The following is a 22,724-nucleotide window of genomic DNA, read 5'->3' as shown; positions in this document are numbered from 1 at the left end:
CAAGGGACCATATGGTGCCAGAGATCAAACCTGGAACTCCTACATCAAAGCATATGCTTCAGCTCACGAAGCCATTTCCCCAGCCCTGACAATATTTTAATGTTTCACATGGCATACAATAGCATATAATGAAAGATATATCTTCCCATCTCTTCACTCAGGGAAGCAATTATAAGAACAGACTAACCACTGATCTTACACATTCTTCAAGGTATGTCTTCTCTCTATATATACATATGGGCTGGAGAGACAGCACAGTGGGTAGGTCAGTTGCCTTGCATGCAGCTGACCCAAGTTCAATCTCCAGCATCCCACATGATACCCTGAACCTGTCAGGAGTAATTTATTTAGTGGAGCTGGGAGTAATATGCCCATCATATTTTTAAGGTAAATGCCCAGCATGTGTTGGGCCTGGGCTCAATGCCCAGTACCCATGGTTCCCCAATCATTACCAGATTTATCCTGGCAGGCTTCCAACATCACTGGAGTAGACCCTGATACCTCAACCAGTACTGCATCCTCAGGACCATGCATTGAGGCCATGGCTGAGAATTGCGGGTGAGCCTGAGCTCCAAGGCATTGCTTGGAAAGCCCTCTCTCAGAGTTTTTCTAGAAGAGCTCAGCTTTCCCAATTTAAATCTCTGAAGCCCTGAGCTTTGACTGAGACTACAGTTAACATAACAGATGATTTTGTAGAGAAATGCCATCTTTTTAAAACCTATTAACCCAATCAAGAACATTCACCTGAATCACCTAGGTCTTCTTTCGATTTCTTGATTAGTTTTATGGTTTGGGGCATAACAATTCTTTTTTTTGGGGGGGGGGGTTGTTTTTTGGGAGAGTCACACCCGTTTGACACTCAGGGGTTACTTACTCCTGGCTATGTGCTCAGAAATCGCCCCTGGCTTGGGGGGACCATATGGGACACCAGGGGATTGAACCGGTCTGTCCTAGACTAGCACTTGCAAGGCAGATGCCTTACCTCTAGCGCCACTGCTCCGGCCCCATAAAAATTCTTTATGATAACTTTATTTTATTTTATATGCAGCAGGATATAAAGCGGTATATAAAGGATATATAAGTATATAAAGTGGTTATAAAGGATACTTACTTTGGACAAGAAAATGTGGCTCAGAGGTAGAGCCTTGCACATGTGAGACCCTAGTACTACTAAGTGATCACCTGGTGCCACAAGTCGGGCAGCAAAGTTCTGTACTGCAACCAAAAGAGTATGATGCCCTGGAACCTGCCTGCACCAAAACACTTCTGAACTCTTTGTTTCTAGTATACCAAGATGTAACTAGATATGCTGAATCTGAATCTTGTGAACTTTTTAATTCATTAATTACATAGTGATAGTTACATAACTTTGAGAATATGCACTGAATTATTTGCTTTCTTTTATATAAAACTTTTTTATCTCTCACTTCTAGGGTTGGAACCTAGAGTCTCACACAGGGAAAACATGAACCACTAAACTATATCCTCAGCCTCTCCCATATTTTACTTTTTTTTCACACTCGACTTAAGTTCTCAATAGTACATACAAAGGTACTTTTAAAAAAAAATGTTGCTGTTTTGAGGCCAGAGAGATAATCTACAGTGAGTAAGGCACTTGCCTTGCACATATCTGACCTGGGCTCAATCCCTGGCATCCTATATGGTCCCCTGAGTCCTGCCAGGAGTGATCCTAAGTGAAGAGCCATGAGTAACCCCTGAACATTGTTGGCTGTGACACCACATCCCATAAAAGAAGTTGCTGGTTTTTTGTTATCATTTGATGAAAACCTCTCATCCATTCTCTAAACTGGACACTTTCATGAGGGCAAAGACCATGTGTATGGGATATACTGCATTCAATAATTAATTTCATTCAAGTGGAGTATATGTTTTGTATGCTAGAGACAAAGGATCATTCATCCCTGGCACCGCTTGGTACCCTGACACACTACCTGGAGCAATTTCTGAGTAATGACCCTACATCACTATGTCCTAAAATAATCCTCTGTGAATAAATCATCTACAATACACTTGTGATTCCAATAGGCTGCCACTAGACAGCACCATTGCCACATTGTACTTGAGTAGATGGCACCAATTTTGTTAACTCTCCTTCCTCCCAAAAGGTAAGAAAAATGACGATAAACTCTTAAGACTGATAAACACTACCATTATTTAATTTATTATGGATCAGTTAATAAGGATTATCGTGCAACAAGTTAAACTTAAACACTAGAACATAGTTTTATGAGGTTTTTTTAAATAAAGTTTTTATTTTTTGGCTTATATCTATCAATGCTTAGACACTATTCCTGGTTCAATGATATGTGATGATCAAATCAAACATAGGCCGCCAGCATGCAGAACATGAATAGGTTTCAACCATCTTCCCAGCCCTTAAAAAAATTTCCCTTAAGATTCCTCATAATGACTAGAAAAATAATATGACAAAAGCTTTGGGGGGGGTATTGGAGGGTTAAGAAACACAGGGCAGTGCTCAGGGGTTACTCCTGGCTCTATTTTCAAATATTACTCCTAGGAGGCTCTGAAAAACATATGAGATGACAGGGATCAAACCCAGATTGGCTGCATGCAAGGCTACCCACTGTGCTACTGCTTCAGCCCCACTTTTTTTTTAAACTTAGAATTCAAATCTAAAGGAATTTAAAAACTTTTCTCATTTGTTTTTGGGCCACACCCTGCAGTGCTCAAGGCTCAGTTGTGGCAGTACTTGGGGACTATATGGGGTCTGGGGATCAAACCTAGGCACTTACATAGTCTATATACTCTACCCCAATTTGATCCCCAGTATAAAACATATGGTTCCTGAGCAAGGAACCATTAACAGTACTTGAGCATCCGGGTGTGGCTCTAGCCCCTCCCCTTTGTCCCTAAATCTATCATTCAATAATTTGTTATAGATATATACATTGTCATTCTCTCTGTTCTCTTAACACACACACACACAAATTCAAATGCCCCATTTCCTTTACAAAAATTACAACTTTTCAGGTTTCTGATTATCGTATTCAAAATGTTGGTAGCACTTTTCACTGAATTATACAATATACTATTATCTTAGTCTGTGCTTTCCTCATTCTAGAAAGCTCAGACTTAGAAATATATCTGACATGTAGCAAGCACTTATTATTTAGTGAATGAACTATTAAGCATTAAGCAAGAGGCTGGAGCAATAGCACAGCGGTAGGGCGTTTGCCTTGCACGTGGCTGACCCAGGATGAACCTGGGTTTGATTACCGGCATCCCATATGGACCCCAAGCCTGCCAGGAATAACCCCTAAGCACCGCCGGGTGTGGACTCCCCCCCCCCACCAAAAAAAAACATGAAGCAAGACTATGGTTTTAATACATACATACAATTTCTTTTTTTTTTAAACTTTATTTATTGATTTAATTGGTTTTGGGGTCATACCCGGCAACGCTCAGGGATTACTCCTGAGCTCAGAAATCACCCCTGGCAGGCTGGGGACCATATGGGATGCCGGGAATCAAACTGGGTCCCTTCCAGATCTGCTGCATGCAAGGCAAATGCCCTACCGATGTGCTATCTCTCCAGTCCCAATACATACAATTTCTCAATGTTCTTTGTAAAGGAGGTTGAGCTTAATTCCACTCTAGTTAAGGGTAAGCTAGACTTAGTTTCAATATTAGCAGAATATGGAGGAGAGGACAATGTGTACTTTCATTATTTCATTACTCCACTTTACAGATGAAAAAACTCACAAAATAAGTCATCTGCCAAAGTTTGTACAAAATATAACAGTATTGGAATTAGAATATAAGAATTTTGGCTGGTTTTTTTTTTTAACCAATATAGTATAAACTTCCTCTTTCACTCTTCAATATCTTCTCAAAAGCTTTAAAAATAGATGGTTGGGTGGGGGTGAAAGGAGGTGGGGGGCACTGGAGGTGGAAATGTTGCACTGGTGAAAGAGGGGTGTTCTTTGGCTCAAACAGCATCTTTTTAACAAACTGTTATGTTACTTTACATGGGGAATTCCATCACGACTGGGTGTGGCCTTGGAGACTCCAGAATACCTTCAGATTCTGGCAGCACTGCATCCTTGGGTCCTTGCATTGAACCACTAGCCTAGCCAGATCAACAATGTCAGAGGGGCCCCGGAGAGATAGCACAGCGGCGTTTGCCTTGCAAGCAGCCGATCCAGGACCAAAGGTGGTTGGTTCGAATCCCGGTGTCCCATATGGTCCCCCATGCCTGCCAGGAGCTATTTCTGAGCAGACAGCCAGGAGTAACCCCTGAGCACCGTTGGGTGTGGCCCAAAAACCAAAAAAAAAAAACAAAACAATGTCAGAGGGCACCCCCAGGTCTCTGAGCACTGCTCTGGAGAAACACACTTCCTCTCATACACACATTACCAAAATTAAAAGACTATTTATTCTCCTTGATCATACTCTTCAAATCTGTCACATGCTATTCACTACTCCTTCAGCATAACATTTTGTTTAATACCAGTGATATACAGTGCATATTTTTAGAAGTATTTTCCTCATGTCTTTTATTTTCTATTTCCCACACTAATAAATTAATAGCTTCACAAAGTGTGGGAAGATGTGATTCTTATCACCACAAATGATTAACAGATAGTACAATAGTCAGATACAATGATCTTTTCAAATGCAAATCAGATATAACTCCTTAATATCCTGCATGCTTCCTAATATACTTAGACTACAATGCAAGTATCTGTCATACTGTGCCATGTCTACCTCATTAATTCCAGTCTTTTGATAATTTCCCAATATAAAGTCTATGGCCATTTATCCACTGACTTCTTAAAAAAGCTTCTTACAAGCATAAGAGTGGACTTCAGTAGTAGAGTAGCTGCCTGAATATGTAAGACCTTGGCACTGCGAAACAAACAAGTAGTAACAAACTAAAGAATCTTGTTCTTCAGGGGCCAGAGAGATAGCACAGCCATAGGGCATTTGCCTTGCACGAAGCCGATCCAGGCCTGACAGTGGTTTGTATCCCAGCATCCCATATGGTCCCCCACCACCTGTTCCTGCCAGGAATGATTTCTGAGCACAGAATCAGGAGTAACCCCTGAGCACCGCCGGGGTGACCCAAAAACCAAAACCAAAACAAAACCACAAAATGAATCTTGTTCTTAAGTCAAATGAATACTTCTTAAAAAGAACATTTCCATCATACTATGTAAAATAGTTCCCACTTTCTATTCTTTATCATAGGATCTAGTTTTTTTTCAGAGTATTTCCTAATCTATAATTATTTACTTTTTTTTTTTTTTTTACTTTTTTTACTTTTTTGTTTTTGTTTTTTTGGTTCACACCCGGCAGCGCTCAGGGGACCATATAGGATATTGGGATTCGAACCAAAATCCTTCTGCATGCAAGACAGATACTCTACCTCCATGCTATCTCTCCAGCCCCAGGTTTACTTTTTTAATAGCCTGTTTCCCCAAGTACATGCGTAGTCTTTCAATATTAAGGCAGAAAGAATATATCTAATTCTTTTCTTAGAAGCTCTACACAGGGAGCCGGAGAGAGCGCGCGTGCAGTATCTAGTACCAATGTACTGCTTAACAATAAAGAGCAGGGGCTGGAACGGTGGCACAGGTGGTAGGGTGTCTGGCTTGCACACGCTAACCTAGGACAAACTGTGGTTCAATCCCCTAGCATCCCAGATGGTCCCCCAAGCCAGGAGTAATTTCTGAACACATAGCCAGGAGTAGCCCCTGAGTGTCAAAGGGTGTGGCCCAAAACAAAACAAAACAAAAAAGAATAAAGGGCAAGGCAAGAACCCAGGTATTTCCCAAGGGTATCTTCTTTCTGGCTTTTTCTTTTTCTTTTAGTTATTGGCCCTAATGTCAGTGCTCAGGAGCTATTGTCTGTTTGGGGGGAATTTTTTGGTTCTGGGGATCAATCCTAGGCTCCTACTTTGAACCTGACACTGAGGATTTTCTTTTACTTTCTGTTTATAGGCTACACTCAGGGGTACATAAGGGCTACATCCAATTTGGTTCCTGAGAGTTCTCAAAGGATCATGCTTCCACAAACAAAGCACAGCAAGCACTCACTGAGCTATTTCTCTGGATCCTCTCTAATTTCCTTAGAAGGAAATTAAACTGTTAAACTGGAACATGCAAGGTAAGACCCCCTTGAGTTTTTTTTAGGTCACATCCTGCAGCTCTCGAGGGTTACTCCTGGCTCTTTGCTCAGAAATCACTCACAGCAGGCTCAGGGGACCATATGGGATGCTGGGAATAGAATCCAGGTCCATCCTAGGTTGGCCGTGTACAAGGCAAACGCCCTACCACTGTGCTATCTATCCGACCCCACCTTTTTCTTTCTTTTCTTTTTCTGGCAACACCTGGTAGTGCTAAGGGGTTACTCCAGGCTCTGCACTCATAAATTACTTTTGGCAAACTCAGGGTGCCATATGGGATGCCTAGGATCAAACCAGGTTGGCAGAAATCACTCTGGCCCCAATCTTTTTTTTTTTTTTAAGTTTTTGTCTGAAGGACACACCCAGCTGTGAGCAAGACTTACTCTTGGCTCTGAACTTCAGATCACTCACTCCTAGCAGGACTCTGAGGCCATATGTAGTATCAGGAATCTAGCCATGGTAACATGAGTGCAAGGTAAGCACCTTATCTGCTGTATAATCTCTCCAGCCCAAATATTTCTATAGCTGTATTTAGCCTTCTTTTCCAAACCAGGTGGACATGAAGGCCTCAAGATAAATATAAAGGCTGAAGTAGGAAGGGCACTTAAAAATAGTTTGAATGGTAACACCAGGCTAAGATGTACATATACGTATCTAAGGATAATTAGTAATTATCAAAACATTAAACATGACTGGTGATCAAAAAAAGTAGCATTGAAATTCATACTTTTATCTTCCTATCAATTGGATTTTAAAGTAATATGATTTCCTGTTTATACTATTATGTGCTGATGGCATCATTAAAATGATAAAAAAGATGGGGGGTAATAAAATGATAAAAAGAGATTAAAAATCCTCTTTACCACCATATGTTGTAAAAATAACAAGATAATTTCGTATAAGTAAATTCTACTTACCAAGTGCTCTTGCTACTGCAAGAAAAGGAATTTGATCGATAACTGTGCTTCTTCTAACAGGGCCATTGTGAGTTAGCCGAGGTCGTTTCCAAACGACTCGATTCACTCCAGACTTGTTCATCACACTAAAAAACATAGCATTCACACAAACACTTTAAATGACTATAATGACAACAAAGGTAGTTAGGTTATTATAATACAGAAGATCACATTATCACAAAAACAGTTACTTTACTTCAGATACAACAATGAATAATTTTCTATTCAGAGAGGAAGGAAAAATAGGGAATAGTAAAAGGAAGAGAATTTGGAGACAACTGACATGGGCCAGAAAGAACAGAATGGAAATACTTTATGTGGGCCAGAAAGAACAGAATGGAAATAATGAGAAGAAAAATGAACAGCTCACACACTCACAAAACAGTCTAGCAGAAGAAGAAAAAGGTTACCAAGTAGAAAATTAAACAGAGGTAAAGGGAATTGGAAATGAAAAGCTATGTAGTGTGGCAGCCAGAGTTCAATACTTAGCACCACATATTTCTCTGAGCATCACCCCAAGAACTTCCAGTGTAGCCCACACAGGTGCCCTCAAACAAATCTCAAAAGAAATAATTATGGAGATATCTCTGCAATTAAAAATGTGAGACTAGGTTTTGAGAAGAGAGTAGCTTTAGAGTTACTGACTTGGAAGTTTCAGAATAGGAAAATCCACCTAGATATGTAGAACAGAGCAACAGAAATCTGTAATTAACACACAGAGGACTTAGTATACCCTAAAATACCTAATATATTGGTTAATTCTTTGAGCAATAAAAGGAAATTATTAATACACAAAAGAAGACTTATTTATTGACAACTAAATTATGCTTTTATAATAAAAGTTAATATACTCTGGAAAAACCAAACAAATCAATAGAGAGTCAAAGAGACAGTTCAAAGGGGTAGTATGTGTGTCTGGCATTAATGGGGTGTGGGTTCAACTGCTGTGCTGGCAGTATGTGAGGAAAAGACAAAGACAAAGATAATCTCCCTCAACCATGCCTGGTATGACTGAAAACAGGAAGTGCCCTTTAAGTTAATTATAATCCCGTGAAATTTCTCTGAGGAGGCCTCCCAAGCAGTGCTTTAACCCAGCAGTGTTAACCCAGGAGTGCTACTCCTCACAAGAGTCACATCAGGGTCCTTGGGAAACCAAGAAGTCCAGGAGTCACACTCAGGGCTTCCAAATGTCAGCATTATGATCCAGTCCTTTGAGCCATCTTCCTGGCCCGAAATTTGCTTTAACTAATCTGTCTGAATAATAATAATAAAAATGAACAAAAATGATTCTCTGGAAGTCTATTTGTAAAGGGGGATGTAGGAAGAAGAGAGAAATAGAAGCAGAGTTCGTCAGTATGAGCCTCCCTTAGAAGTTCTATTTGACAGACATATGCATGACCAAGAAGTTCATGCCCAAGATGCTGAGATGTTAAGATAATATCTTCTCTAGGAGCCGGAGAGATAGCATGGAGGTAAGGCGTTTGCCTTTCATGCAGAAGGTTATTGGTTCGAATCCTGGCATCCCATATGATCCCCTGAGCCTGCCAGGAGCGATTTTTGAGCATAGAGCCAGGAGTGACCCCTGAGTGTTGCCAGGAATGATCCAAAAACCAAAAACAAAAATAAAAAAGATAATATCTTCTCACTCAGATACCACATGTATCCAAAAAAACCTTTTATTTTAACCTAAAATTTTATCATACCTATGGCAGGCTAGTAACATAATAAGGTTACATGAATATCTTATTAATTTACTATGATGACTCTGAATAGCATGATGTCATCTCCTTACACACCTGCTGGGGCTTGGGGACCATATAGAGTGCTGGGGATCAAACCTAAATAAGCAGTCTGAAATGCAAGCACCCTACCTGTCATTTCTATTTCCCTATTTCCCTAGCCCAGTGGTCAGCAACCTTTTTTTTCAACTGAGCCAAATCTCGGCCAAACCACGATTGAAATTTATTTTGAGAGCCACACAGGGCGCGCACTGACAGAGACAAGGAGCAGAGTCCTGACTCCTGGAGCAGCCGCGCGGCACACAAATGAGCCAAATTGGGGGCCGGAGAGATAGCATGGAGGTAAGGCGTTTGCCTTTCATGCAGGAGATCATCGGTTCGAATCCTGGTGCCCCATATGGTCCCCCGTGCCTGCCAGGAGCAATTTCTGAGCCTGGAGCCAGGAATAACCCCTGAGCACTGCCGGGTGTGACCCAAAAACCACAAAAAAAAAAAAAAAAAAAAAAAAAGAGCCAAATTAAAAGTGTAAAGAGCCACATGTGGCTCGCGAGCCGAAGGTTGCCGACCACTGCCCTAGCCCATGTCTCCCTAGACAGGGGAGTTGATCAACACTGAATTTCGTTCCTGAAACTAAATCGTCTTCAGTATAAGAAAGATGCAAGACAAATAATAGTAGTACCATCTCCAAAGGAATGGTTATGCCTCACTAACAGTCAGTATTTTATTTTTGTTTTGTTTTGGTATTGGGGCCACACCCAGCAGTGCTGAGGGGTTACTTCTAGTTCTACACTCAAGAATTATTCCTGGTGAGCTCAGGGGAATATATGGGATACAGGAATAGAATCCTAATTAGTTGTGGCAATGCAAAATTCTCTACTCCACTGTGCTATTACAGTCAACATTTTTTTAAAACTTTCCATTACTTTTCTATTTGTGCTGTAACTTCAAAAGAATGAAAATATTAAGAGTTAATAAGAAGAGGGGCCGGAGAGATAGCATGGAGGTAAGGCGTTTGCCTTTCATGCAGGAGGTCATCGGTTCGAATCCCGGCGTCCCATATGGTCCCCTGTGCCTGCCAGGAACAATTTCTGAGCCTGGAGCCAGGAATAATCCCTGAGCACTGCCGGGTGTGACCCAAAAACCACAAAAAAAAAAAAAAGAGTTAATAAGAAGAAAGATGGAGCCAGAGAGATAGCATAGCAATAGAATGTTTGCCTTCCATGCAGCTAAACCGGGAGGGATCCGGCTCGATTCCCGGCATTCCTTATGATCCTCCATGCCTGCCAAGAGTGATTTCTGAGTGCAGAGCCAGGAGTAACCCCTGAGCACCTGCTGGGTGTGGCCCAAAAACCAAGCAATCAATAAATAAAGTAAAAAAAAATAAATAAATAAAGCAAAAGTCCTGAGAGAAGCAAAATAAAGACAATTTATATTCATAAATAAGAAAAAGACCAATTTTTCATAGTCTAGAAAACAAGAATAACACTCAATTTCTTTCTAAAGAAACTAACCTCAAAAAAAAAAAAAAAAAACACAAGGGGGCCGGGCGGTGGCGCTGGAGGTAAGGTGCCTGCCTTGCCTGCGCTAGCCTAGGACGGACCGCGGTTCGATCCCCCAGCGTCCCATATGGTCCCCCAAGAAGCCAGGAGCAACTTCTGAGCGCATAGCCAGGAGTAACCCCTGAGCGTCACAGGGTGTGGCCCAAAAACCAAAAAAAAAAAAAAAAAGAGAAACTAACCTGAAAATAATAAGTCAGATTTAAATAACTCTGTTTCATGAAACTTTCTACAAAAATTAAAAGTCTAGGGGCTTGAGAGACGGCATGGAGGTAGGGCATCCCATATGGTCCCCCAAGCCTGCCAGGAGCAATTTCTGAGCGTAGAGCCAGGAGTAACCCTGAGCACTGCCAGGTGTGACCCAAAAACTAATTAATTAATTAATTAATTAAAAGTCTACTCAGCTCTTGTTCAATACAGTAGCCACTAATACTAGTGACCACTGAGCACTGTAATGTGCTAGTGCAAATTGATTTAGTTTTGTATTTAAATAGCAGTGTATAGGGACCGGAGCAATAGCACAGCGATAAGGCATTTGCCTTGCACGAAACCAACACAGGATAGACAGCGATTCGAACCCCAGCATCCCATATGGTTCCCCGAGCCTGCCAGAGGTGATGTCTGAGCACAGAGCCAGGAATAACTACCTTGAGCGCCACCAAGTATGATCCAAAACAAAACAAAACAAAACAAAAATAGCAGTATGCATCTACTCTATTGAACTGCAAAAGGGAGAAATGAGGGGCCAGAGCGGTGGTGCAGGCGGTAGAGCATTTGCATTGCACCTGCTAACCTAGGACAGACTGTGGTTCGATCCCTTGGTGTCCTATATGGTCCCCCAAGGCAAGAGCGATTTCTGAGCACATAGCCAGGAGTAATTCCTGAGCATCACAGAGTGGCCCAAAAATCATAAAGGGGGGGATGAAGTAAATATGTACAGAATGTTCAGGAAACATGGATATTAACAGATATTAACATAGAAAAATTAAAAAGTTTCTCATTTACTACCCCTTTGAGAGATAGTTTGATTTGATACTCTGGTTGGTTTTTGCTATTGCTGTTATCTGGGCCTCCCCCGCAGTGGTGCAGGGCATTTATCTTAGGATGTGCAATGTCAGGCAAGAGCTCCAGCCCTTGGAGCATTATTCTGGGCTTTCTTTCTTTTTTTTTCCTTTTGGTAGGGGGACGGAGAGTGGAGGGAGGCTTTTCCAAGTAATGCTCAAAAGGGCTAGTCCTCCAACTGGACGAACAGCTGAATGCAGGAGTCCTAAGATGTGGTGCTGGGAAACTACCTAGACCACATCAGAATCAGAGGACCATATAACACTGTGGAACAAACCACAGATGAGTCACAGATAAGGCATATGCCTTAATCATTGTATTCTATCACACTAGCCCCTTTTACATTATCTTTAATGCTGATCTTCCTAAAGCAAACAGGCAAAATCTATGAAACCTTAGAGTTACAGGAAAAATATCAGCCACATTAAATTACATTATTCTTTTCTAAAAGGATGGTTTTGTTATAGCTGTAACCAAAATGCTTCCATATAAATTTACTGAGAACTCTCAGTTCTCAATATTCAATATTCAATGATATTATGAGTTTGTTTTTGTGGGTCAAAGTCAAAATAATGATACTAGTTAAAAAACAATTTTAAACCCAAGTATCAAAAAACAATGAAGTATTATAAAAGATGATGCCTTTATTACATTCCCAGCTGTTGTCCTGTACAATTAAAAAGCAAACAAAAAGGGAACAGCCTGATATGCAGAAAGCTTACTGAGCAGCAACAGAAGGCTTAAAAAACAGAGCACTGGCCAGTTGCCTAGGGTGAGACATAGAGAAGAGGAAATAACATAATAAACCTCAATTTGTACAAAGGCACCTGCTCCTAAATGCCAAAGAGCATTTGTCCTATTGCCCAGATGGCATTTTACCACTGAAGACAAAAAAACAAACTCTAAAAAAATAATTAAAAGAAAATAAACGTTAAATACATAGTAAAAGAATAGTCACAAAATATTTTGGAGAGGAGGGGAAGAGGGAATTAAACCCAGGGCCTCACAAAAGCAAGTCAAGTTACACCCTGGTTCCAAAAATGTTTTTTTTTAAAGATTAATAATAATAATAATAATAAAAGATTAGTAATAGGAGCTGAAGCATAGTATAGTGGGTAGGGCACTTGCCTTGCATGTAGCTGACCTGGGTTTGATCCCCAGCACCCCAAATAGTGTTCAGGACGAACCCTACCAAGAATGACACCTGAGTTCAGAATCAGGAGTAGTAACCACAGAGCAAAGTTGGGTCTGGTCCCAAAACATGTATCTGTATATGCGAATGTGTGTGTGTAGATACATAATTATTTCATTAGTAATCTTAGTAAGTAAAGTGATAGCTCAAATAGCCAAAATACATGCCTTACATATACCAGGACCCAAGTTTGATCTCCAGGACAGGAAAAACTTCAGAACACTACTAGGTATAGCTTTGGGGGCTTTCAAGCATCACAAGGTGTGACCTTGGTGGCAATCAAGTACTCTTGGGATAGTCTTGATGACTCCCAGCAGCACTGTCCTAAATAGCACCGCATCACTAGCCTAAGCAATACACAATCGGACCCATATAGGTGGCCCAAACAGGCTAGTAGTGTGGAAGGTCCCAAGAGCACTGTCTTAGGAGGCTATCCCCCACACAAGACAAATATTTTAACCTTTATCCTTGTACTCTCTTGCCTAGCCCCCATATTGCTACCATTTTTCTTCTTCAGTTTGTGGGCTGCTCTCAGGCACTCTCAGGTGCTACCTCCAACTACATGCTCAGAAAACATTTCCTGCAGTCTTTGGGAAACTTTCATGTGGTGCTAAGGACTGAACCAGGCCTCTAGCAAGCAACATGCTTCTATAGGCACTGAAACCATTGAGTTATTTTCTTCTTTTTTTTTTTAAAGAGGATGCATCGGACATTCTTTTCTTCGGCTAATTATTTTTTCTAAAAAAGAAAAAAATAGGGGCCGGAGAGATAGCATGGAGGTAAGGCGTTTGCCTTTCATGCAGGAGGTCATCGGTTCGAATCCCGGCGTCCCATATGGTCCCCCGTGCCTGCCGGGAGCAATTTCTGAGCATGGAGCCAGAAGTGGCCCCTGAGCACTGCCGGGTGTGACCCAAAAAAAAACCACAAAAAAAAAAAAAAAAAAAAAAAAAAAAAAAAAAAAAGAAAAAAATAGGGCCTGGAACCCTAAGTACAGTAAGGTAAGGTATTTATTTGCCTTGTACGCAGCTGACCCTAGTTCAATCAGCTTGCCAGGGGTAATTTCTTTTTTTTTTTTGTAGTTTTTGGGCCACAGCCAGTGACGCTCAGGGGTTACTCCTGACTATTCGCTCAGAAATCGCTCCTGCCTTAGAGGACCACATGGAATGCCAGGGGATCGAACTGATGTCCATCCTAGGTTAGCGTGTGTAAGGTCAGGGTTCCAGGCCCTATTTTTTTTAAATAAGAAATTATTATGAAGTTGATTTCAGTTTATAATTTCCAAGTTTTCTACACACTAAGACAATATTTTGAAACAGAGAAGGAAACCAAGCTTGTAGGACATATTTTAGAAATAAAAAAAATTTTTTTTTTTTTTTTTAGTTTTTTGGGTCATACCCGGCAGCGCTCAGGGACTACGCCTGGCTCTACGCTCAGAAATCACCCCTGGCAGGCTCGGGGGACCAATAAGGGATGCCGGGATTCGAACCATTGTCCTTCTGCATGCAAGGCAAACGTCTTATCACTGTACTATCACTCCAGCCCCAGAAATCAAAAATTTTTTAGAAATTTTTATTGATTGATTATTGACTGGTTTTTGGGCCATCCCCAATGGTGCTCAGGTTTTACTCCTGGCTTCTGCACTCAGAAATAGCCTTTGGCAAGCTGGGGGAACCACATGGGATGCTGGGAATCGAACAGGAGCATGCAAGATAGCCGCTGAGTTATCTCTCCGCCCCCCCCTTTTTTTTTACATTTTTTATTGATTGATTGATTGTTAGAAATCAAATTTAAAAAAAAAATCTCACAAAAATCAAAATCAACCAAGAATTCTTTTCCAAAGCCAGATTCCAACAACTCCACTCTAAAACTCTAAAATCTATGTCAAGATTCAAAAAAATTATGGTTGTCAGTAGACTTTTTAGGAGTGCTTCAATAAATTCTTCTCAAGTCTACTAAAAAGTCGCTGAATACCTCAGAAAATCAATTCAAAAGGATAAGCATAAATGCACAATACTTCTTATCAGGCAAACTAAAGTCTCTAATCTTGAATAAATAATTTAACTAAGGGGAGAAATAGGTTAATACGATTAGTAAAGCAGAAGAGAGATAAACAAAATCAAGAGAGGAAAGACAAATAGTATGATTACCTCCCACCAAGTCCTTCGATTCGTTCCCTTTCCTTGGGATGTTCTGGCTTATGATCCTGTGTGACCTCCACAGCTCTGATAAAATCATCCTTTGGGTCATCCTGAATTCCAAGAACCACTCCTGAGTCACCCACGTGAGCTACATACATCTTCATACCTCGTATGATGACCACACTGGCAGTTGTCCCTGATGTGCTGGGAAGACCTGTCATAGTCTTTGGCCATTCCGCTGTAATAAAAAAAATAAGATATTTTAGACTTCACGTAAAAACATTAATGCGAGTTTAGTTTACAAATGAGAACATAGCAAATTAAAATCTGAATTAGCATAGGAAATAAAAAGCATTGCCAGCACCCTTCTGTGGTACCTGGGATTGAACAGAGAGCTTCAAAAATAAAAGGCAAGTGCTTTACTGCTGAGCCACATCACTAGCCCAAGAAACACTCTTTTTTTGGGGGGGTTGGGGGAGTGATTACTCCTGTGGATTCTCAGGAGACCAATTCAGTGTCAGGGATTAAACTCAGGTCAGCCACATGCAAAGGAGCACCTTACCCACTGTACTTTCTGGTTCCCAAAGAAACATTCTTACTGTTATCACAATCATCCTGGTGGTGCTCAGGGCTGATGTAATATTAGAGATCAAAGCCTGTGTTTCCAAGTGGTTGCATGTGCTCTAGTCCAAACACATGATTAATCAACAATGGATGAGCTCAGACTTTGCATGTAGGAGGTCTTGGCTTGTTCTCCCACCTTGCACACCCCCTGAGTACAGATAGCAATAAGCCAAGCACTACCATCTGGTGTGGTCCAAAACACACACACACAAAAAAAGCAAAAATAAAATAACTTGCTCAAAATAACTCAAATATCTTGCAATGGCAGTCACTATACATAATTATAAAATCCATACCATCCAATTAACTTATTAAAAATTCTAATAGATGGGGCCAGAGTGATAGTGCAGTATGTAGGATGCTGGCCTTGCATGCAGCCAAACATGAACATGGTAGTATCCCCAGCATCTCATACGGTCCCATGGGGCCCCACCAAGAGTGATTCCTAAGTGTAGAATTCAGAAGTAATCCCTGAGCAAAACTATGTGTGACCCAAATAAATACAAAAGCAAATTTCTGATTAATAGGGCCAAAAATTCCTATGAATGATAGTACAACAGGTAGGGCACTTGCCTTGCATGCGGTAGATCAGGTTTGATCTCTAGGATCTCATATGACTCACACATATACAAACACACACACACACACACACACACACACACACACACACACACACACGCGCGCGCACTTCTAGTATAATTCCTGAGAGCAGAGCCAGGAGTAACCCTTGAGGATAGACATATATAACCCCAAAAGCAAAAACAAGGGGCTGGGAAGGTGGCGCTAGAGGTAAGGTGTCTGCCTTGCAAGCGTTAGCGTAGGACAGACCGAGGTTCGATTCCCCCGTGTCCCATATGGTCCCCCAAGCCAGGGGCGATATCTGAGTGCATAGCCAGGAGTAACCCCTGAGCGTCAAACGGGTGTGGCCCAAAAACCAAAAACCAAAAAAAAAAAAAAAGCAAAAACAAAGATTCCAATAAATAAAAAAGTGGATGAGTGAAATGTCACTCTTAAGAAAATTGACACATCTAACACACACACACACACAACTTCCCAAGACAGTTGATTGGAGCTGATACCTAGGACACACACACGTGCACACACACATACACGCGCGCACACACACATACACACACGCACGCGCACGCGCGCGCGCGCACACACACACACACACACACAGTTCCCAAGACAGCTAGGCGTGATCACCTTCCTTAATTTTCACAATGCTAACATTGTTCTGAGATTTTTTTTCTTTCTTTTTTTTTTTTTTTTGTTTTTGGGCCACACCCAGTGACTCTCAGGGATTACTCCTGGCTATGCGCACAGAAGTCGCTCCTGGCTTGGGGGACCATATGGAACACCGGCAGATTGAACCGAGGTCCGTCCTTGGCTAGCGCAGGCAAGGCAGGCACCTTACCTCTAGCGCCACCACGCCGGCCCCATTTTTTCTACAAATATTTTCTTTGAATTCTCCGTTTGGTTACCTTCAGAAAAACAAATAACAAAGAACTAACAGCCTGAATAAATTTTTTGTTTGTTTAATTTTGAGTGGCACTCAGAAATTACTCCTGGCTTGGGGGACCATATGGGATGCTGGAGATTGAACTTGAGTCTGTTCTGGGTCAGCTACATGCAAGGCAAACTATCACTGTGCTACCACTCCGGCTCAGCCTGAATAGATTTGGAAAGTTTGTGGCTGTGAAGGTTTTGTGAGGCTGCATCTAGTTTGTTTTGCTGTTTGGTTTCTGGTCCACACTTAGCGACCAGGGCTTTTCGATCAGGGCTTACTCCTGGCACTGCACTCAGTGGTACCAGGGAACCATATGAGTGTCCCAGGAATCAAACCTGAGTTGGCTGTGTGCAAGACAATGTACCCTTTGTATAATTGTTCCACTTCCCAGATGTGTAACTTTTTCTTAAAAGAGTGACATTTAAGGGGAGGTGGGGTGAGAAAAAAAAAAGTGACACTTTATTCATTCATCCATTTTTAAAAATCATAATTAAATGGATAAATCACTGGTATATGAGCCCCATGTGCACATTCTCATGGAGCCTTATTGGCTCCTGCCCATTAAGTTGGGCCCTAGAAACCCCCATACACTGCCAATGTAGCCTTTGTAGGTCCCAGCACTGTCCAGCCTGGCAGCACTGAGCCTAGTATTGAACCACCATATTTACAACTCCATATCAATTACCACCAGAGGGACCTGGACCTCTGAACACCACCAAAGAGGATTTTATTCACCTAGTCATACACACAAAAAACACCACAGAATTATATCATGAAAGTAGGGTAAGTCTTGGGGGGTGATATAAAAGTGATATGCAACATTCTCTTTCTTTCTTTTTTTTTTTTTTTTTTTTTGGTTTTTGGGCCACACCTGGCGGTGCTCAGGGGTTGCTCCTGGCTGTCTGCTCAGAAATAGCTCCTGGCAGGCACGGGGGACCATATGGGACACCGGGATTCGAACCAACCACCTTTGGTCCTGGATTGGCTGCTTGCAAGGCAAACGCCGCTGTGCTATCTCTCCGGGCCCCAACATTCTCTTTTTTTTTTTTTTTTTTTTTTGGGTCACACCCGGCGGTGCTCAGGGGCCACTCCTGGCTGTCTGCTCAGAAATAGCTCCTGGCAGGCACGGGGACCACATGGGACACCGGGATTCGAACCAACCACCTTTGGTCCTGGATCGGCTGCTTGCAAGGCAAACGCCGCTGTGCTATCTCTCCGGGCCCAACATTCTCTTTCTTAACTAGATGTAGTTTACTTATAGTATATGGTTATGTTCTAGTCTTTTTCTATACTTTCTTGTTTTGGCTCACACCCAGTAGTGCTCAGGGTTACTCCTGGCTCTATAGTCAGAAATTATTCCTGACAATTTTGGGGGGACTATTTGGGATGCCGGAGATCAGACACAGTCAGCGTGCAAGGTATATGCTCTACCCACTGTACAATCTCTCTCCAGATCTCTACACTTTTATTTTTTTAAGTGGAAAAAAAAAAGATCAGGAAAAAGGCATCAAATGTACAATGACTATAACAGATTGCACCATCTGCGGTTAGAGATTTTACTTCTTTCTCACTCTCCACTCTCTCCTCCCTCTGTTAATAATACTGCAATGACCAGGAAGTTGAACTCATGTTTGGTAGTGTTCACACACTTGGTTGTGATGCTCACCCAGGTCGAAGCATTAGGGTGTTTGTGTTCTCAGCTATGGTGTTTGCCAAGCCTTGTGTACCTTAGCAGTAGTGCTCAAACACATTTTGGTTGTAGTACACATCAGGGTTGACACCATTTAGTGTGAGTGATTGCATACCTTTTACTTCTATGTGGCTGGAAATTGCTCAGCACTGGGAGTAGATAGAGCACTGCAAGATAACATTCAGTGCATGCAGCAGAACTGAGGATTGGACTCAGCCTCATGCACACAAGGCAAGAGTACTTTTAGCTAATTTTAGCCATTTCCTGAACTCCAGATCTCATTTCAAGAGAAATCTAGAGAAAAAAAATATGTGGCCTGTGAGCATACATGCTTAGTTGGGGACCATCCAGCACAGCTCAGGGATTGCTCCTGGTGATACTGGGAATTAAATTTGGAGTTCCTATATTTGCAAAGTATATGTTCCAGTCTTTTTTTTTTTTTTTTTTTTTTTTTGGTTTTTGGTTTTTGGGTCACACCCGGCAGTGCTCAGGGGTTACTCCTGGCTCTGCGGTCAGAAATCGCCCCTGGCAGGCTCGGGGGACCATATGGGATGCTGGGATTCGAACCACCATCCTTCTGCATGTAAGGCAAACGCTTTACACCTCCATGCTATCTCTCCAGCCCAAAAGTTGTGGGTTTGTTTGTTTGTTTTGGGCCACACCCCGAGGTGCTCAGGGGTTACTCCTGGCTATCTACTCAGAAATAGCCCCTGGCAGGCACGGGGCATCATATGGGATGCCAGGATTCGAACCGACCACCTTAGGTCCTGAATCGGCTGCTTGCAAGGCAAACGCCGCTGTGCTCTCTCTGGTCCCTATGTTCCAGTCTTTTAAGTCAACTTCCTAATCCCGATCTATACTTTCTTTCGTTAGCCCTTTCAATTATTTTATGGCTTAACCACCATAGTTCTTGCTGATATATTTTCTTTTTACAAACAAGCTAAAGTTTACCATTTTCTAGAGCCAAAAGCCTTTAAAAAAAGCACAATAAATGTAAATGAGGTGAACTCCCAGATTCTTAGCATGTTCAGAAAACAAAATCCACCTACATTAGACAATTTAGCTACTTGCAAAAAGATCCACATAAAGCAAAACAAGAGCTAAAAATAAAATAATATTCAAAGACAAATTATTATTATTTAAATTACATCCTTGGTTTAAAGCACTAGTATATTCAGAGATATTTTGCAATGATCTAAAAGTACTAATAAAACATGCTTTCTCTATTCATTCGAAATGTCACCTTTATTATTATATGCTGTATTTTGCTTCAGATCTATTTTGGACCCATCATACTAATCTATTTATGGTACTTTTTAGTAATTGAGCTTAAGTATTACCCAATTCTTTGTCAAAATTCAAGTATTTTTTATACTGAATTTTAGAAGCAACTGTAAAATTAAAAAACTTGAAATTCTGATCACAATGCACTGAACTAGCTTGTTCATTTTATCACTGTGATTTGTTGCCCTTAGTCTTTTTTTTTTTTTTTTTTTTTGTATGTGGTTTCTGGGTCAAACATGGCAGTGCTCAGGGGAAACTCCTGGCTCCATGCTCAGAAATTGCTCCTGGCAGGCATGGGGGACCATATGGGAAGCCGGATTCGAACTGATGACCTTCTGCATGAAAGGCAAACGCCTTACCTCCATGCTATCTCTCCGGCCCCTAAAACATGTATTTTTTGTTTCTGTTTTTGGACCACACCCAAAAATGCCATGGGTTACTTCTGCCTCTGAGCTCGGAAATTGCTCCTGGCTTGGGAGACCCTATGGGACATCCGGGACTGAACCCAGGTCAGTCCCCTGGATCAGCCGCATGCAAGGCAAATGCCCTACCACTCCGGCCCCAATTAAAACATATTTAAATAATATTTTAATAAGAATATTTGGGGGGGGCAGAGCAGTGACGCAAGCAGTAAGGCGTTTGCCTAGCAAGCAGTTCAATCCCTCAAATCAGGAACAATTTCTGAGCACATAGCCAGGAGTAATCCCTGAGCGTCACCAGGTGTGGCCCAAAACCAAAAAAAAAAAAAAAGAGTATAACTCCCTGGCATGTGCCTGACCAGGTTTAATTCCAACCCACGGGGCCTCCTAAGCATAGCCAGCTATAGCCCTCAAGGCTCCCAGTGTCATTAGGTATGACCCTGGGGGTTCCCCGATGGCCCAAGCAACACTACATCCTTGGGCCCTGGCACTGAATCACCAGCTAAATTGAGTGACCTGAAGATTCCCTGAGTAACACATCATAAGCACCTTCCTCCAACCCATAAAAGAAAAAAAGACAATATAAGGGAGCAGGAATGTAGCTCCAGGATAGTTAGTAAATCAGTGATAAGAAAAGCCTTTTGGAGGCAGGGTAGAATAACATTCATTCCATTTAAAAGTAAATTTTCAACCAAAAAAAGGGAATGAAATAAAAATGGATATTATATATTATCAAGGGTGTAAGTCACCAGGATGATGTAATGATCATTAACATGCACCCAACAAGTGCCCAAATATACAGACCAATTAGCAGACCTCAAAGGATTTACTGACAGCAAGCAGCATTGTATGACATTTTAACATCACTTACAGCAATAGAGTATCCAGGTAAATATTAACAAGGAAAAATAAAGCATTGAATGAAGTCACTAATAAGATGGGCTCAATAGCTATATACAAAAACTTTTTTTTGTTTTTGTTTTGGGGCCACACCCGGTGATGCTCTGGCCATGTGCTCAGAAATCTTTCCTGGCTTGGGGGGACCATATGGGACGCTGGGAATTGAACAGAGGTCCACCCTAGGTCAGTCACGTGCAAGACAAGTGCCATACCGCCATACCGACCCTATATACTAGGGGTGGCGAACAGGATTTTTACCCTCACTCAAAACGGCAAGATGCAATATGTATTTAATATTTTATTGTTAACATTATATGCTTTTGTGTGAGTGTTTGTCTGTTTTGGCAGGTCACTGCATGGTGTGACTCCTCTGACTCTCACAGTTTAAAATTTTGGCTCTATGTGTCGAACTTGTTTGCCACCCCTGCTATATACAGAAACTTCTACCCCAAAGAAAATAAATACATATTCTTCTCAAGTGTACACAAAACACTCACAAAGTTTTATCACATAGAGACACAAAAGAAGTCTTAATAGGGCCCGGAGAGATAGCACAGCCGATCCAGGACCAAAGGTGGTTGGTTCGAATCCCGGTGTCCCATATGGTCCCCTCGTGCCTGCCAGGAGCTATTTCTGAGCAGACAGCCAGGAGCAACCCCTGAGCACTGCCGGGTGTGGCCCAAAAACAAAAACAAAAAAAAACAAACAAAAAAAATTATACACATATATCTTAAAATACTCATTTCATACACTGAACATATACCTACCATTAATACACATTAATTATACTTTAAGAATTTTGTGAGGGCTGGAGAGATAGCACAGTGGTAAGGCATTTGCCTTAGACACAGAGGACGGTGGTTCAAATCCCAGCATCCCATATGGTCCCCTGAGCCAGCCAAGAGCGATTTCTGAGCGTAGAGCCAGGAGTAACCTCTGAGCGCTGCTGGGTGTGACCCAAAAACCAAAAACCAAAACAAAACACACACAAAAAAAGAATTTTGTGGATTTGTAATCATGGTGCTTAAATATATTAATAAAAATAAAAAAGTATTTTGTGGGAAGGAGTATTACACTCAACAGTGCTCAGTGGCTATTCCTAGTTTAGGTGTCTGCAACCTTGAAGACATAAAGAGCCACTTGAACTCGTTTCCAAATATAGCACTGCATACATTGTTTATTATCTTTTTTTTTTTTTGCTTTTTTTTTGGTGTTTGGGCCACACCCGTTTGACGCTCAGGGGTTACTCCTGGCTATGTGCTCAGAAATCGCCCCTGGCTTGGGGGGACCATATGGGACACCGGGGGATCGAACCGCGGTCCTTCCTTGGCTAGCGCTTGCAAGGCAGACACCTTACCTCCAGCGCCACCTACCCGGCCCCATATTATCTTAATGCTAATACCGGATCATGCAGTTAGCTGTCGATCTGAAGAAAAAAAGAACTTTTTTCATTTAACAATGTAAAATATATTTGTGCAAATTAAT

At 41.6% G+C, this 22,724-nt stretch overlaps 1 protein-coding gene across 1 annotated transcript in view; it reads right to left on the bottom strand.

Annotated features, from left to right (window-relative positions):
* The window catches only part of PPM1D (protein phosphatase, Mg2+/Mn2+ dependent 1D), a 63,592-nt gene that overhangs the window by 25,897 nt on the left and 14,971 nt on the right, over window positions 1-22,724 (bottom strand). The window contains exons 2-3 of the mRNA XM_049771723.1: window positions 14,822-15,050; window positions 7,087-7,211 (exon numbers count right to left, since the gene is read on the bottom strand). Coding sequence (XP_049627680.1) covers window positions 7,087-7,211; window positions 14,822-15,050 — 354 coding nt within the window. The remainder of the gene's footprint in view (window positions 1-7,086; window positions 7,212-14,821; window positions 15,051-22,724) is intronic.

This window comes from Suncus etruscus, chromosome 1, assembly GCF_024139225.1.
Source record: "Suncus etruscus isolate mSunEtr1 chromosome 1, mSunEtr1.pri.cur, whole genome shotgun sequence".
Taxonomy (NCBI): domain Eukaryota; kingdom Metazoa; phylum Chordata; class Mammalia; order Eulipotyphla; family Soricidae; genus Suncus; species Suncus etruscus.
This window is presented reverse-complemented; position numbering and strand designations above follow the sequence as displayed.